This window comes from Sapajus apella, unplaced genomic scaffold (assembly GCF_009761245.1).
Source record: "Sapajus apella isolate SASKATOON/1434 unplaced genomic scaffold, GSC_monkey_1.0 scaffold44, whole genome shotgun sequence".
Taxonomy (NCBI): Eukaryota; Metazoa; Chordata; class Mammalia; order Primates; family Cebidae; genus Sapajus; species Sapajus apella.
The window spans coordinates 80,450-98,624 of record NW_022436984.1 but is presented as its reverse complement, the minus strand read 5'-3'; the positions used below and the strand labels follow the sequence as shown (position 1 = coordinate 98,624).

Sequence of the window (18,175 nt, the reverse complement as noted above, 5' to 3'; positions counted from 1 at the left end):
TCCTTCACTGTTTCCTTCCAGTGTTGCTAACTGAGAAACCTGAAGTCATTCTGTCTTTTACCTCTCTCTTTGTATGTGACCATGTTTTTGTTTTTGTATATGACCATGTCTTTCTTTTTTTACTCTGGAAGCTTGTAAGCCTTTTCTCTTTGTTCTCAGTGTTCTGAACTTTCTCAGTGGTGTGCCTCAGTGTGGGTCTATTTCCATCCACTATGTTAGACATTTCAATCAGGAACCTCATGATCTTCAGGTCTGTGCCATGTTCTTGAATTCTTTCCATGATAATGTCCTCCCCACTCCATTTAATCTGTCTTTTCTTTCTGGGTCTAGAAAAGTGATAATATCCTCTAATTTAAAAAAATATTTTTCTCTGGCTGGGCGCAGTGGCTCACGCCTGTAATCCCAGCACTTTGGGAGGCCAAGGCGGGTGGATCGCCTGAGGTCAGGTATTCAAGACCAGCCTGGCCAACATGGTGAAACCCTATTTCTACTAAAAATACAAAAGGTAGCCAGGTGTGGTTGCAGGTGCCTGTAATCCCTGCTACTTGGGAGGCCGAAGCAGAAGAATTGCTTGAAACTGGGAGGTGAAGGTTGTAGTGAGCCAAGATCATGCCATTGCACTCCAGCCTGGGCAACAAGAGCAAAATCCAACCCCAAAATAATAATAATAATATTTTCTCTATAAGTTTCTACATTTTTTCTTTGTGCTCTATTTTCTAGGGGATTTCATCATCTTTATTTTCCAATCCTTCTAATGTTTTCTATTTCTACATTTTTAATTTCTAAGAGCTGTATTTTTTTCTCTGAACACTCCTTTTAATAGCATTCTATTCTCATTCCATCGTTGCCATATCATCTCTTTTTTCTCCTGAGGACCTGTTTTCCCCCCTTTCTTCCCCTAAAGACTTCAAAGATCTGAATGATCATCTTTTTGTGGTATTATTGTTTTTTTTTCTTCTCACATAGTCTTAATTCCCTCTTAGGTGCTGTTTTCTATTTGTTAATTTTTGTACCTACCTTTCATGTTGAAGATTTTCCTCACATGCATAGATATCCTTGGTTACTGACTCATGACAAGAACTAAACAGCCTATGAAAAAATAAAATTAGGCTGGGTGCGGTGGTTCATGCCTGTAATATTAGCACCTTGGGAGGCCAAGGTGGGCAGATCACAAGGTCAAGAGATTGAGACCATCCTGGCCAACCTGGTGAAACCCATTTCTACTAAAATTACAACGATTAGCTGGGCTTGGTGGTGCGCACTTGTAGTCCCAGCTACTTGGGAGGCTGAGGCAGGAGAATAGCTTGAACGCCGGAGGCAAAGGTTGCAGTGAGTCAAGACCATTCCACTGCACTCCAGCTTGGCTACAGAGCGAGATCTTGTCTCAAAAAAAAAAAAAAGAAAAAATTAAATTAAAACATTGGTTAAAAATAAACACTGTTTCATGTGCAAAAAATCAAGCTAATGATAAAACAACTCTTATGAGGTAGATTTAAAGCTGTTTTCACTTATATCATGTAATTGTAAAACTCTGAGTTCCATTATTCTAGTTGTGGCTGAATGTGTCTATTACTCTTATTTTCAAAATGTTCTCCAAATTCTTGCCTATCCTGTCTGAGATGTACCAAAGACCTGAAGCTACAAGTGTAATGGTAACTTTCATGACAATTTAGGGGAAGGACACTAATACTACCAATTTTAATGTTATCATGTTCAGAGTAGCTACCTAGTTGTTGCTGAAGCAAGAGTGGCTTTCAAAAAAAACAACTACATAAAGGATGGTTTGTTTTGGTTACGTGTACCTAAACACACCTGATTACACAGAATCCAAGAATTTAGAGAAAATAAGGACAGTTTAGTATCATTTCAGTCTAAGTCCTTGGCCATTTGGAAGCTTGCAATATGGTGTCAGGATAAAGCAGAAAAAATAAATTGTAATCGTATGACAAATAAAAATTTAAACATTAAAAACAAGCTGATGGAGCTGGGCACAGTGGCTCATGTCTGTAATCTCAGCACTTTGGGAGGCCAAGGCAGAAGGACCAGGAGTTTAAGACTAGCCTGGGCAACATAGTAAGACCCCATCTCTAAAAAAAAAAAAATTAATTGGGCATGGTGGCGTGCACCTGTAGAGCCAGATACGCAGGAGGCTGAGGCAGGAGGACTGCTTGAGCCCAGGATTCAAGGTTATAGTAAGCTATGATCAAACCACTGTACTCCAGCCTGGGCGATGGAGTGAGACTCTGTTCCTTAAAAACTAAATAAAGAAATAATAAAAATAATTTCTTTTAAGCTGATGGGAGCTGTGAGTACAAGGGTTTTCCTTAACAGCTGCATGTCAGTGTGGGCTGATTTAATCAGGCTGTTTTGTGAGCAAACCCAATGTTAGTGTTTTTATTATTTATTTATTTATTTATTTAGAGACAGAGTCTCCCTCTGTCACCCAGCTGGAGTGCAGTGGCGCAATCTGGGCTTACTGCAACCTCCGCCTTCCAGATTCAAGCAATTCTCATGCCTCAGCCTCCCAAGTAGCTGGGATTACAGACATACACCACCATGCCTGGCTAATTTTTCTATTTTTAGTAGAGACAGGGTTTCACCATGTTGGCCAGGCTAGTCTTGAACTCCTGACCTCAGGTTATCTGCCCACCTTGGCCTCCCAAAGTGTTGGGATTACACAGGTGTGAGCCAGTCCAGCCAGCCCGACATTAGTGTCTTTAAATCCTTCTTTGGGGGCTGGTCGAATTCCACAGAGAAACTTCTCAGCCTCCTGCCTAGAATGTGAAGGCTAAAGTGCCAGCATTCCGGGAACTGGTGAGAGGAGAGCTGGAAGGTCTGGCATCCAGCGTGCATATGTTGCCTGAATCCCCTTGTTTTCCATGAAGTATCCTTGCCTTGTGTCTGTCTAGCATCCCCCAAGCCCTAGACACTCCGCTTGACTTTCTCCAAACCTCCAGTCTTCTGTGCAAAGAGAGAGAAAGGGTTTGGGCATCTATCTATTAATTTTCCAATCAGTTGTCCTTATTTTGGTTCACTTCTTCACCTCCACTTCCAAATGTCAACTGAAAAACAAAATCCACAAAATTAAAAGAAAACTGTATTTCTAAAGGTCACAACCTGCAGGCAGGAAGCAAGCCTTCAACTGAAACTGGGAAGCAGGTTTTGCAGGCGAGAAAATAAGGCAGATATTTATGCTAGGCAGGGAGGTAGGATATGCATACTCTATGGGATATAGGAGAAGGCTGTGAATATTTACGGAGAAAACTCATTATGCATGTGCACTAGGCTTACGTGTGAGGAACATGTGACAACACACTACTCATGTTCACTTTGGGTTGGAGATTTAACATTTAAATGTACTACAACTAGGCCATAAATGCAAAAAGGTGACACTTAGGGTGTAAATCCAGGATGTGTGCAGTCTCAGGAAACAAGTCCAAACTGGCCTGAAGTTGGCAGTTGTCCAGGAAGAAGAGGTCTTTGTGGTCCAGGGTGGTTGTCAGGTTGGAACCACAGACATGAAGATGGTGCCGGGTGGTCAAATGTATTAAGCCAAGGAGTCTTGTGGCCCTTTGTCATCTTCCAGTCAGCCTTTGACCTCATAATAATTAGTAAAGGAATGGAGACAGCAGCAAGTGGACAGGACCAGTCTCTGTCCTGTCACAGCTAAAGGCTACGAACTTTGAGGTCTCTCAGCAGCAGAGGTCTGTCAGTCCATTTAAAGGGCCACAGGATTTTTTAAATTCTCACGGATGAATATAACGCCACCAATCTCCTAGTCCCTGGAGATTTCGTGCAGAGTTAATCAAGGGGGTTCTCAGCTTTCTTCACTATCAGCTTATTTTTCCATCTTCTTGAATCTGCTCACCCATTTACCATCTATCTTGCGCTTCCCAGGTTCCACAATTTCGTTGCTGTTGAGTCCTCTGTTCTTGACTTTGTGGATTTGTGTCTTTTTTACCTAATCCCCTTAAATGTCATTTTAATGGAATTTAGACAGAGATCTAAAGTCGATGTCTGTATGTATTCCATCTGGCATCTCTACCCAGAAGTGACATCTCCCAGCCGGGTGCGGTGGCTCACACTTATAATCCCAGCACTTTTTGAGGCCAAGGTGGCACAATCACTTGAGGTCAGGAGTTGGAGACCAGCCTGGGCAACATGGTGAAACCCCATCTCTATCAAAAATACAAAAAATTAGCAGGACACGGTGGTGTGCACCTGTGGTCCCAGCTACTCAGGAGGCTGGGGTGGGGGGTGGGGATCACTTGAGTCTAGGAGGTGGAGGTTGCAGTGAGCCAAGGTCACACCACTGCATTCCAACCCGGGTGACAGCGTGAGACCCTGTCTCAAAAAAAAAAACAAAAGTGACGTTTCCCAGAAAGGTCAAACCTAAACTAAGACACCAGAGATTGGGAGTTTCAGAGGCATTAGCACAGTATTCCTATTCCTTTTTTTTTTTTTTTTTTTTTTTTGAGAAGGAGTCTCGCTCTGTCATCTAGGCTGGAGTATAGTAGCATGATCTCGGCTCACTGCAACCTCCCCTTCCCAGGGTTCAAGCAATTCTCATGCATCAGTCTCCCAAGTAGCTGAGATTACAGGAATGTGCCACCATGCCCAGCTAATTTTTTGACTTTTTAGTAGAGACAAGAGTTTCACTATGTTGGCCAGGCTGGTCTCGAACTCCTGGTCTCAAGTGATCTCTCCACCGCAGCCTCCCAAAGTGCTCGGATTACAGGTGTGAGCCACCACGCCTGGCCACATTCTTTATCTTTATATGACATTTGACTCTGTTTACTTTCACTTTAACACTACACCTCATGATATAAGCAGGCCCAGGCAGCTACAGCAGTGGTATCACAGGCAACCAAGGGGTACACTGGTGATAGATAACGTAAAAACAATACAACTGCTTTTTATTACCACATGTGCCAGCAATTCAAAACAATGTCAGTGATAAAGTACTTCTTTCTGAAAAAAACTTGCGTCAATCTAAGTTCTGATGCATTGCTGCAATTACTGTTGGTTATTAATAATATATAGGCAAGATTTAATATAGCATATTTTAATCTCTTTTCCTTTAATTAACAGAGAAGGTAATTCGGGGAACTTCCAGGCACACACAGACTCAGCTGCATGCATTTGTTTTGAGAGCACATTGAAATGGTACAGTGTGGTCCGAGCTCGCTCACCCACAATGCATGGCCCCAACCACTAACAAAGAATAAAGAGTAGGAATAATGTGCTAATGCACTGAAACTCCCAATCTCTGGTTCTCAGTTCAAGTTTAACATTTCTGGGAGAGCTACTGATATGCCTGCAGAATAGAGATTTAACAAACAAAGGCACAGTTATTGTAAAGATGAAGGAACAAACCCGAGTTACTTCAGTGCTCCCATTCTACATGCAACTCATTCTCCCTCTCTGTTTGTGTTTCTTTTTTTGAGGCAGAGTCTTGCTCTGTTGCCCAGGCTGGAGTACAGTGGCACAATCTCAGCTCACTGCAACCTCTGCCTCCCAGGTTCAAGCAATTCTCCTGCCTCAGCCTCCTGAGTAGCTGCGATTACAGGTATGCACCACCATGCCTGGCAATTTGTTTGTATTTTTAGCAGAGATGAGATTTCACCATGTTGGTTAGGCTGGTCTCGGACTCCTAACCTGATGATCCATCTGCCTCAGCCTCCCACAGTGCTGGGATTAAAGGCATAAGCCACTGCGGCCGGCCATGCAACTCATTATCCTAACCTTACAAAGTCGCTCTTTTGGAAACATCTCTTCATGTGATTTTTTTTCCTTTCTTCCTCCAAAATGCATTAATGTAATTAAAAGTATTAATCCATTACTTTTGTTCTGTACTATAAATTTTATCTTCATTTAAAAAATGTTAATGACAGCCAGGTGCAGTGGCTCATGCCTGTAATTCCAGCACTTTGGGAGGCTGAGGTGGGCAGATCACAAGGTCAGGAGTTCAAGACCAGCCTGACCAACATGGTGAAACCCTGTCTCTACTAAAAATGCAAAAATGAGCCAGACGTGGTGGTGCATGCCTGTAATCCCAGTTACTCAGGAGGCTGAGGCAGGAGAATTACTTGAACCCGGGAGTCAGAGGTTGTGGTGAGCCAAGATCGCGCCATTGCACTCCAGCCTGGGCAACAAGAGTGAAACACCGTCTCAAAAAAAAAAAAAAAAAAAGTTAATGGCATGGTTATATAAACTAAGCTCAGTAAAAGAAAATGTTCACTGTCTGCATTTTTTTCAAGCTATGATTATTATCTGTGTTTTAAAAATGAGCTGCTGTCACACACACAGATGCTAAGTTGGTTAGGTCTGTCACTGTACCTCACATCCTTGTTTTTGCACCAGCCTCAAATGGCCTTTTTTGTTGTTGTTGTTGAGACAGATCTCGCTCTGTCGCCCAGGCTGGAGTGCAGTGGCCCAATTTTGGCTCACTGCAACCTCTGCCTCCCAGGTTCAAGCAATTCTCCCTGCCTCAGGCCTGTGGACTTGGCCAGCCATCATGTCTCTAATCTCCAAAAGTAAAATTGGGACTGACATATTTAGAAGTTTAAAGAACTCCACTCCTTGGCCTATCAGTAGAGCTATCATAGTGGAGAAGGCCAAAAGAACAGCTCTGAAACTGCACCTGAGTACATACAAAACAATATTGTTGCTGAGGGGCGTTGGTGGGGATGGGTGTCACCCTGAAGGATCTCAACAATGCAGGAATGGTGATCTCTATCAAATTTTCTTTTAATTCATGGGCCTGGCACTTGCAGAAACTGAATGGATCCTGCAAAATAACTGTCAACTACCAGAAGCCCCACAGGTAGCACTCCTGAACACAGCGCCTATGCAACTGTGGTAAGCTTCGCTAGAGCAAATTTATACGGCCTCCGGCACAGTACATGTGGCTACTGATTGGGCCAAATGTATGCTTTTCTACCTCGGTCAGGAAAAAGAATCAGGAAGTCCACATTCACATGGAACAGACAATGATAATCACTTACATGTCTGTCACACTCACAGGACCATGGTAATTCTCCTGATCTCTGTCATAATATATTCTGAATATCGCAGGGACATCAGGATATCCCAGAGAACATCACATCATCCAGTACTTCAGCACTGGCAAACTGTGGCCTGTGGGCCAAATCCAGTCCACCATCTGTTTTCGTATGGCTTCCAGGCAAATAATGATTTTTACAATTTTTTTTTCCAAGATGGAGTTTCACACTTGTCACCCAGGCTGGAGTGCAGTGCCGTGATCTCAGCTCACTGCAATCTCCGCCTCCTGGGTTCGAGAAATTCTCCTGCCTCAGCCTCCCAAGTAGCTGAGATTATAGGCACCCACCACCACACCCCGCTAGTTTTTGTATTTTTAGTACAGATGGGGTTTCACTATGTTGGGCAGGCTGGCCTCGAACTGCAAATCTCAGGTGATCCTCCCACCTTGGCCTCCCAAAGTGCTGGGATTACAGGCATGAGCCACCGCACTGGACAATTTTTATAATTTTAAATGGTTAAAAAAAAAAGACTAGGATGAATAAGTAGAGCAGAGAGGATTTTTTAGGGCAGTGAAAATATTCAGTATAATACTATACTGGTGGGTACGTGTCACTATAAATTTACCCAAACCCATAGGATGTACAACACCAAAAAGAAACCCTAAGGTAAACGATGGAGTTTGGGTGATGAAGATGCGTCCAGGTTCACATATTGCTACAAATGTGCCCTCCACTGCAGGATGTTGACAGTGGTAATTCTCCTGAGCTGTGCATGTGCGGGGGCAGGGAGTATATGGGGATGCTGTCCTTTCTGATCAGTTTTGTTGTGATCCTAAAACTGCTCTAAAAAATAAACTTTATTATCATTATTATTATTATTATTATTATTTTTGGAGACAGAGTCTTGCTCTGTCACCCAGGCTGGAGTGCAGTGGCACGATCTCAGCTCACTGCAACCTCCACCTCCCGGATTCAAGCAATTCTCCTGCCTTACCCTCCCGAGTAGCTGGGATTAAAAGTGCCTGCCACCATGCCTGACTAATTTTTGTATTTTTAGTAGAGACAGGGTTGCTCTATGTTGTCCAGGCTGGTCTCGAATTCCTGACCTCATGGTCTGCCTGCCTCAGCCTCCCAAAGTGCTGGGATTACAGGTGTGAGCCACTGTGCCCAGTTTATTATCTTTTTTAATCAAAAGAAGGCTATATTGTGAGACACGAATAGTCTATGAAATTTAAATTTCAGTGTACATAAATAAAGCTTTATTGGAACACAGCCATGCCCATTTGTTTATGTCTTGCCTGTAGCTGCTTTTCCACTACAATGGCAGTTCAGCAGCTGGGAAAGAGGCCATAGCATCCAAAAAGCCTAAAATATTTACTATCTGGCCCTTTACTGAAAGGGTTTGCCAGCCCCCTGCATTCCACTGATGGACCTGCAGCAATCAGCCAGGAAGAGCGAGTGATGGAAACACACTGCAGGGCATGATGAGACATGTGTGCTCCAGACGGTGGACAATCAACCCTATGAAGACCCAGGGGCTGCCATGTCACTCAAGTTCGTTGGGGTCCAGTGGTCAGTGGCATACTGGGATAGCCTATCAAGTAAAAAACAAATCTACTGCATCTTGCATCCTCAACAGAGAAGGAAACTCAATGCCTCTTCGGCCACTTTGGATCCTAGAGGCAATACATCCCACACTTAGGGATACTGTTCAGGCTGACACAAAAAGCTGCCAGCTTTGAGTGATGCCTAGAACAGGAAAGGACCCAGGCCACAGTGTAAGCAGCCAGGCTACTTGGGCCACACGATCCAGCAGACCCTATGGTTTGGAGGTGCCTGTAGTGAAAAAGATGGCATGTGCAGTTTATGGCAAACCCCAGTGGGAGAATCATGACCCAGACCCAGGCATGAGCTGGGTATCTCACGTCCATCAAAGTCATGAAGTTGGGTAGGCCCAGAGCCATGCCATTATAAGATGGAAATGGTAGATCTGAGATGGAGCCCAAGCAGGACCAGAGGGCACAAGTCAGCTGCATGAGCAGGTTGCCCAGACCCAGACATCGCCTTCCATGTTTGTACCAATGCCTCTTCCTGCGGCCCAGGAGAAGTCCTATATGACCAGCTGAAGAAAGAAGAAATAGCCCAAGTTTAGTTTATGGATCGGCTAGCAGGGTTTGTGGGTTCAGCCTAAAAATGGACAGCAGCTGCACTGCAAGCCACATTAAGGGATGGCCTTGAAAGATAGTGATGAAAAGCCTTCCAAATGGGCGGAGCTTCAAGCGGCACACCTGGTCATGGAGTTTGTCTAGAAGGAAAAGTGACTCACAGAGCCTAGGCCAGCACCACTATCCAGGGGGTTGAGGAGTGTCTGAAGTTCAAGCATGGAATCCTATACAATAAACCCTCTGACCAAGTGACTCACTTCACAGCAAAAGAGGTGCAGAAGTGATATGACTACTGGTCATATCACATGCGCAACTTCCAGAATCGGCCAGCCTGATGGTGTTGAATGGCCTGATGGAGGCACAGCTGCAGCCCCAGCTCGGAGGCCCTACACTAAAGAATGGAGTGCCACATTCTTGAATGCAGTACTGCACTAAGCCAGAGACTTTGTGTGACTCTGTCCCAGAAGAAAAAAATACATGGGACTGACAACCAGTGTGTAGAAGCTGGAGTGGCCCCACTTATCATCATTCCTAATGACTCATGGGGGACTCTGTGCTTTCTGCATCCACAACTCTGGCGTCTGCAAGGTCAGAAGTCCTGGTTCCCAAAGGGGTGTGTTCTTGCCAGGGCACAAAGCAAGGATCCCATTGAACTACAAGTGATAGCTGCCACCTGGGCACTTTGGACTCCTGGTGTCCAATGAGCAGCAGACGAGAAGTCACCATCTTGGCAGGACAACTGACCCTGACCAGCAGAAGAAGGTCTAAGTGCACACAGTGAGGACGTTCAGGAATTCAGGTGCCTCTGGGTCCTCCCTTAGCCCACTGTGGCTGTGAGTGGATGGCTACAGCAACCCTAGCCTCAGCAGGTATGGTCCTCAGACCTTCAGGAATGAGGGTTTCGGCTACACAACCAAGTAAGCCATTTAGACCAGTGGAAGTGATAGGTGAGGTCCACTAAATAAATATTATGGAAGGAAGGAAGGTTGGGAGGGAAGGAGGCAAGACCCCAGAGGGCAGGTCACAGGTCGCCTGATTCCTCCGTGTACTGTCCAGTGCCTGAGCCTCAGCTCTCAACCAAGCAATAACGGGATGAGTATTTCCGTCTCTGACTTTACAACAGTGTTAAACGTTTCTTTTTGTTTTCTTTTCTTTTATTTATTTATTTATTTTATTTATTTATTTTTTTTGAGACACGACCTCGCTCTTTCACCCAGGCTGGAGTGCAGTGGCTCAATCTCGACTCACTGCAACCTCCGCCTCCCGGGTTCAAGCGATTCTCGTGCCTCAGTCTCCCGAGTACCTGAGACCACAGCCGCGCGCCACCACGCCCGATTAATTTTTTGATGTTTTCTAGAAATGGGGTCTCTCTATGCTGCCCAGGCTGATCTCGAACTCCTGGGCTCAAGTGATCCGCCCGCCTCCGCCTCTGTAAGTGCTGGGAAGACAGGAGCGAGCCACCACGCCCGGCCCAGCGTTTTACTTTCCCAAATTCTGCCTGAACCTTCCGGAAGAAATGTTTCTATCTCATCAGGAAACCAGGCCCTGCTGCGCGGATCCCGCCCGGCCCGCCCCAGCGCTCACCGCCTCCGGGCTTCCAGGCGCGCAGCGATGCGGAGGCGCCGAGCCTGGATGCGCTCCTGAGGGTTGTCGGAGTGCACCGAGGGCTCGAGAATCTGCGTGGACAAGTGCTCGTCCACGTTCGGCTCCAGGCCCTCTAGGGACCCCGGCGGATTCATGGCAGGAGCCCCCAGGCGGCTCCCTCCGATCCACCTCCGGACCGCAGGCTGGTTGCTAGGAACAAGCCGTTGCCAGGGAGAGGTCCTGAGCCACCGCCCAGTGGTTGCGCGCGCAGCTCTCCGGGCCCCGCCCGCCGCCGTTCCCCCGGCGCATCCCAGCCTCTGACTGATGCCTTTCCCGCAGGTGGGATGTCAGGTCTGTCAGCCCCGGTCGTATTAGAGGAGCTGTGGAGTCTCACCACGAGACGAGAGGACTAAAGAGCTGGACCAAGCTGTGGTTCATCACTTACTGACCCTGATGATTAATTCATCTTTCATTCATTTATCAAATATTCCTCCAACTCATATTCACCAAATAAAATTGAGCCCCTACTCTGTGCCAAGCGCTGTGCTAGCGCTAAGGATACAGGCATTGTCCTGTCCTCATAGAGAGTACTGAAAAACAGGTATGCGCTAAGGAATATTGCATCCATCCATTCATTTTTGCGCTTCTACTTGATGTATTCGGCAGTCTCCTCTAAACTGAAACCACCTTGCCATCAATAAATTTATACCCAGCAAGGAATTGTCTTCTGTAGCAGTTTTCAGCATGGCTGCAACCTAAAACAATCCCACCGTAACCACGTGCAATCAAATACTTACGAAAGAGGAAAACAGTCCGTGAGAGGGGTGAGGGGATAAAAGTTAGAAATGCAGAAGCACTGTTAAATTCTCAGCTATCTCCAGAAAGGCACTATCTCCTGGGAGTCTCATTGTCAACAAAAATGGTGTTCTCATTTAGAATTAAAACCAAACTGGGGCCAGGCGCGGTGGCTCACGCCTGTAATCCCTGCACTTTGGGAGGCCGAGGTGGACGGATCACTTGAGATCAGGACAAGACCAGCCTGGCCGACGTGGCAAAACCCCGTCTCTACTAAAAATACAAAAATTAGCTGGGTATGGTGGTGGGCGCCTGTAATCCTAGCTACTCAAGAGGCTCAGGCAGGAGAATCGCTTGAATGTTGGTGATGTTGCAGTGAGCTGAGATGGAGCCACTGCACTCTACTGGGCAATAGAGCAAGATGCCGTCTCAAAAAAAAAAAAAAAAAAAAAAAAATCAGCCAATCAAACGAAAACTGGATTCCATTTAATATGGTTCTGTCCCATTAGCCCGTGAGGAATTAAAGGCACTGGATAAGCAGTGAGAAAGGGTGGGTACTAGTTCTAGCCCTGCCCTGCCACCTTGGGCAAGTCACAACTTCTTGAGGGCCATTTTCTCAGCTGTTAAATGGTGCAACCCACAGACAGTTGTGAGGCCAAGAAGATAACGCCCTTTGTGAATAAGAACTGCCCAGAGGCAAATGGAGTGGGTTTTAAAAATCAATTCTACTGCAAGCAGTGGAGAGGTTTAGGAGTGCCAAAACCATCCAACAGCTAGAACCTAACTGCAGCTGCCTGGATCCTCCTTTCACACCTGCCAGGTGGTGGTGTAGGAGGAGCGGGGCAAGTTGCTTCTAGGCTTCAGGGCCTTCTGCCAGATCTGTCTCCTTTGGTTGTAACCTAAAGCGTTAAACTTTCCTAGGAGCCATGGTACACCCTCTGACCACAGACTCTTCCAGGTTCTGATTCATGTTTCCACTATCCATAAGGACAGAACCAAGTATGTGTGCATACACATGTATATAGTTGGGAGTAGGATACCATGAGAAAGTCAGTGGGAATCAGCTATTGCACAACAGATAAGTGAGAGCAGAAGGTACCATACGACCCATGAAGAGTGATCAGTGAGATACTTGGCCCTACAGTTGTCCTGATACCACTTCCAACATCTTTTGCAATAAGAAATCTGACTCCATTTTTTGCTGTTTGGCTGCTGACTGCTTTTAAGCAGCACTCTCTCTTCCTTCTCCACATCTGGGCAAGCTGTTGAAAAAGCCTAGGTGCTCTTTTTGGTGCTGGCAGATTTCAACTACATGCACTGGATGCCTTCCTCCCAGCCTCACCCCTTAATCACAATAAAAGCCCCAAGCTTGTCTCCTTTCCTGGCTCTCTCTAGCCATTTTCTGACCAGCTGGGGGGCCCTCTTTGCTCCCACAGGCAGACTCAATTATGTAATACACCTTTGATAAGTGTGGGAAACAAACACTTTCACTCACCACTGGAAAGGCACCTCCTAGAAGGTCAGTTTGCCAAAATCTATTAACTGTTTAAATTGGCATATTAGGGGAAAGGGAGGAATAGGGAGAGATTTGTTAAAGGATCCAAAATGACAGGTTCTAGTGTTCTGTACCACTGTAGGATGACTAGAGTCAATAACACAGTTCAAATAGCAACGAAGATTTTGAGCATTACCAACACAAAGAAATGACAAGTGTTTGAGATGACAGATATGGTAAATACCAGACCAGATCACTATACATTATATGCATTGAAACATTACTATGTATCCCATAAACATATATGACCATTATTTGCCTTTTTTTTTTTTTCTGAGACAGCATCTCACTCAATTGCCCCGGCTGGAGTGCAGTGGCACAATCTTGGCTCACTGGACCCTCTGCCTACTGGGTTCAATCGATCCTCCCTCCTCAGCTTCCTGAGTAGGTGGGACTACAGGCATGTGCCACCACACCCAGCTAATTTTTTGTTTGTTTTTTTTGAGATGGAGTCTTACTCTGTCATCCAGGCTGGAGGGCAGAGATGCAATTTCAGCTCACTGCAACCTCTGCCTCCCGGGTTCAAGCGATTCTCCTGCCTCAGCCTCCTGAGTAGCTGAGATTACAGGTGCCTGCCACCATGCCTGGCTAATTTTTGTATTTTTAGTAGAGACAGGGTTTCACCATGTTGGTCAGGCTGGTCTCGAACTCCTGACCTTGTGATCAACCCACCTCGGCCTCCCAAAGTGTTGGGATTACAGGTCTGAGCCACTGTGCCCAGCTAACTAATTTTTATTGTATTTGTAATAGAGAGAGGGTTTCACCATGTTGGCCAGGGTGATCTCAGTCTCCTGACCTCAGAGGAGCCACCTGCCTCAGCCTCCCAAAGTGCTGGGATTACAGGAATGAGCTATCCCGTCCGGTCTACCACATTTTTTTAAATATTAAATTTTTAAAAAAACTGAACAAAGGACAGAGAGAGGAAGAAATATTTTCATGGGGCAGACAACTATGGTTTTAGAGGTCAAAGGAATGAAACAAACAAAATAAATAAATGAAGAAGCCGGGCACAGTGGCTTATGCCTGTAATCCCGACACTTTGGGAGGCTGAGGCGGGCAGATCATGAGGTCAGGAGTTCAAGACCATCCTGGCTAACATGGTGAAACCCCATCTCTACTAAAAATACAAAAAGTTAGCTGGGTGAGGTGGCACGCACCTGTAGTCCCAGCTACTTGGGAGGCTGAGGCAGGAGAATCGCTTGAACCCAGGAGGCAGAGGTTGCAGTGAGCCGAGATTGCACCACTGCCCTCCAGCCTGGGTGACAGAGTAAGACTCCATCCAAAAAAAAAGAAAAAGAAAAACCATTAAACAAAGTCAGAAGGCATGTAATGAATTATAATTAAATATAAATGGGAAAATGAATGCTTAATTTTCCATGGCTTTGTAAAGAGTTCATCAGTTAAATTTATGAAATTGTTAAAAACAGAAAAAACTAGATAAAAACATATTTATTTGTATACGCACAAAAATAAATTAGCATATGCATTGACTAGGCAATTCTAGTTAAAAGAATCATCATAAGGAGATCATGAGTCTAGTTATAGCTCATTGGGGTCACAACTACATCAGTTTTATTCAGCATTGTACACATAGCACCTAGCACAATATTTGATATTTAATAAGTGCTCAACAAATACTTTTTTGAAAGAAATGTACACAGATGTGTCTGTACGCTCATTCCAATTCCTTGTAATATAAAAAAATCAGATATGACAAAATCCATCAATAGGGGAACCAATAAAGCAACCATGGATTCTCTAACACAAGGTAAGAATAAAGGTGACCTAGAAAGACATCCAAGATACATTACATGAGAAAGGGAAGATGCAGCTCAATGTACAGTATGAGCCCAGTTTTTTCTTTTTTTTTTTTTTTTGAGACGGAGTTTTCGCTCTTGTCGCCCAGGCTGGATGCCTCTCGGGTTCAAGTGATTCTCCTGCCTCAGCCTCCGGAGTAACTGGGATGACAGGCATGCACCACCATGCCCAGCTAATTTTGTATTTTTAGTAGAAATGGGGTTTCTCCATGTTGATCAGGCTGGTCTCGAACTCCTGACCTCAGCTGATTCGCCCGCCTCGGCCTCCCTAAGTGCTGGGAATATAGGCATGAGCCACCGTGCCTGGCCTGCCCAGTTTTATTTGAAATGTAGACAGTATGTACACAAGAAAAATAGGGAGAAAGCCGCAAAGTAGTTGATATCCCTTGGGGGTGGCCTTATGGGTGACTTTAACATTCTCTAAAGATTTTTTTTTAAATGTTTACAGTGAGGATAAATCACTTTTGACTCAATAAAACATAAAGCTTATTTATTCACGTTTTTGTAAGAGAAATGACAGGAGACCCCCCTCCCCCTGAAGAAGGTGAAGCAGGCCAGTGGGGCTGTTACAGTTGAGAGGGAATTGGGGTCACAAAGACATCCTTGTGACTAGCACATCTCTGTGAGCTGATCTACAGAGGGAATCAAACTCTGATTGGGAAGTCCCTTGACCTGTAGGCCTGACTACCATGGTTCAGAGGCCACAATGGGGATAGCGTGCTGCAAGAACAATCAAGTCCCTCATCCCTGGGTAGGCTTTGAGAAATCTGGCCTATATGGGCTTCCCTTGCTAAGGAAGATACCTGGGCATCCACCTTCAGCTTTTATAATCTTTTTCCAGAAAAAGGATGAACTGATTAGATTTTATATCTTACTAAGTCTAGTCACACTTAATTCTACATCCAGTAAGTTTACACTAAATCACCTTAATTGGAATGTGGGCATGCAGACAAATTCATCAAACATTTAGATAACTTCTTAGGTTATTTCTTTCAATTTGTGTGAATTTTACTAATTAGATTTGGAGAAGGCAATCTTACTCATTTTTAATTTTGGGAACTGCCTTACCATCATCTTCACATACTGCCTCAAAAGGTATGAAGGAGAAAAGAGAGAGGAGGAGGCATGGAAGTCATGAGCTATGTCACATGGTTTAGAAAAAAGCTCAAAGTAAAAAGTCAGAGAACTAGATATTAGTAGAAACCAAGCATCTACCTTAGTCCACTCGCTATGCTCAACACTCTATATGAGCTATTCTCATTCAATCCTTCATATGGTTTAACTGTGGTAATATTAATCCCATTTTATAGATGAGGAAACTAAGGCTTTAGGAAAAAAGTAAAAAAGCTCTTTCTTCAAAGCTTGCAGAGTTGAACATGACTAAGAAACAGCCACTGTATTAAAACTTTGGGAGGTTTTAGGAAAACTTTGGGAATGAAAAGAAGAAAAAATGGTAGGAGCAATTGTAAAGTTTTCTTTTAGTAAATTTGTGAGCAGAGGAAAAAAGGTAAGTGGAAAGAGGCGCAAGACACTTTGGGGACATAGGGTGTTTTTAAGTTTTGGTGGCCCTAAGAGTGTTTATGTAGTATCTACCTGGTATGTGTCATCAGGCTCTTGGGAGGTGTCTGAGGTTCCCAGGTAGAAGGGAGGGAATAACTGCTACCACAACCAAGAGCGTGGGAGGGAAAGGGATTAAGAGCGCACAGCTGGAGAACAGCCTGGGTTAAAACATGGGGCATTTTCTTCCTCATTGTCTTCAAGCCTGCTACTGAAAATTTTCTTAAATGCCTACTGCCAGAGCTGGGAGATTGACATGAAAATGGAAATATTCTCCTCAGAAGCAATGTCATGTAATGGGAGTTGTAGTTTCTATAATTTAGACGTACTAAGTGTGGTCTAAAAGGTTTTTGCGGGATTTGTCTGGAAAATGAATACCATATGTTAACACTCTTTCTATGGGAAAATGCTTGAGGAAGAAACCACCTTACAAACTAATTTAAGTGTGACCCAGTCATTAATTATTAGGATAGAGACTGCCACCACCCAGTTCTGGGTGAGTCAGGAGCAGTAGACTATGAAAAGCTGTTACTGCCACCTGCCTCATTTTCTGCCTTTTGAAACAAGTCACAGGATCACAGAACACCCAGGAGCAAGCAGGCTGATCTTTCTAAAAACAAAATAGAACAAAAACCTTTTCAGTGTTTTGCTCTGACATAATCAATGATTCTCTGAGACAAGTGGTGGACATTAGTTTTCTCCTTGTAGCTCCCTCCCCTTTTGCACCTACCAAGGAAAACAAATAAGACAATCTGAAAACAATTAAAAGGATTTAAAAATTATTTACTTTTACTTTTATTACAATAAATAATTATTAATAATAATAGAATTAAACAATTTTCAATTAAAACCTACTGCATTACTTTGGGGTTTCACAGCAGCAGAAATAAACATAAATCCAGTTGAAAGGGCAAGGCTTCCAGAATCCAGTGACAAGAAACAGTCTGGTCTTGATTATTTGGGCTAGCAATGGGAAACACTAATACAGATAATGCAGAAACAAGGAAATGCATCGGCATACTCTATTTGCACATCACGTTATCTGACACTTCACAATATTCCAGCTAAGTAATTTAAGCAAGTCATGAAGCTCTGTTTCCGCAAGAGTTAGAGTTTTCTCCTAGCAAGCCTGTGGCACAACTGCTCCCAGGGCCACCCGCTGGCCAGAAATGGGCCCCATCATCATGCAGACCCAGAAGCCTCCACCCTGGTAGAAGCAGCCATCTTCCTCAAAGCTCTTTCTGGCTCACACAACCCCTGGTTAAAGGAAAATGGGACAGCGACATATTTAAAGGGCCCTTCTCGAGGACTGAGATGAACTAGAAGACAGACAGACTGTGGCTTCAGATCAGGAAGAGGCTTCGCAGTAAGGGCCACATGCAGATTAAGTCCACATGAAGAAGTAAGCTAATAAAGGCTGACCATTTTGCTGATAATCAAGTAGACTGCATGTATATATGAATATATCATACATACATATGTGGAGAATATGTATGTACATATTTAAAAGGCATATATACACATAACCAGATAAAATAAATGGTACATACATTGCTACTATGAACACGGCAAGTCCCAGACAGACCAATGACTAATATGCTCAATTAAACTACTTGAATTAAACTACTCTTCCTCTCCACCTACTTCCAGCAAACATATTCCAGTTGCACAAGTGGTGTTGTCTCTAGGTTCCTGAGA

The 18,175-nt window shown here is 44.4% G+C and overlaps 1 protein-coding gene across 1 annotated transcript in view; it reads right to left on the bottom strand.

Moving 5' to 3' along the window:
* The window catches only part of DRC1 (dynein regulatory complex subunit 1), a 58,072-nt gene extending 47,086 nt beyond the window's left edge, over positions 1-10,986 (bottom strand). The window contains exon 1 of the mRNA XM_032301249.1: positions 10,754-10,986. Coding sequence (XP_032157140.1) covers positions 10,754-10,908 — 155 coding nt within the window. The 5' untranslated portion in view covers positions 10,909-10,986. The remainder of the gene's footprint in view (positions 1-10,753) is intronic.
* Positions 10,987-18,175: the final 7,189 nt, after the last annotated feature.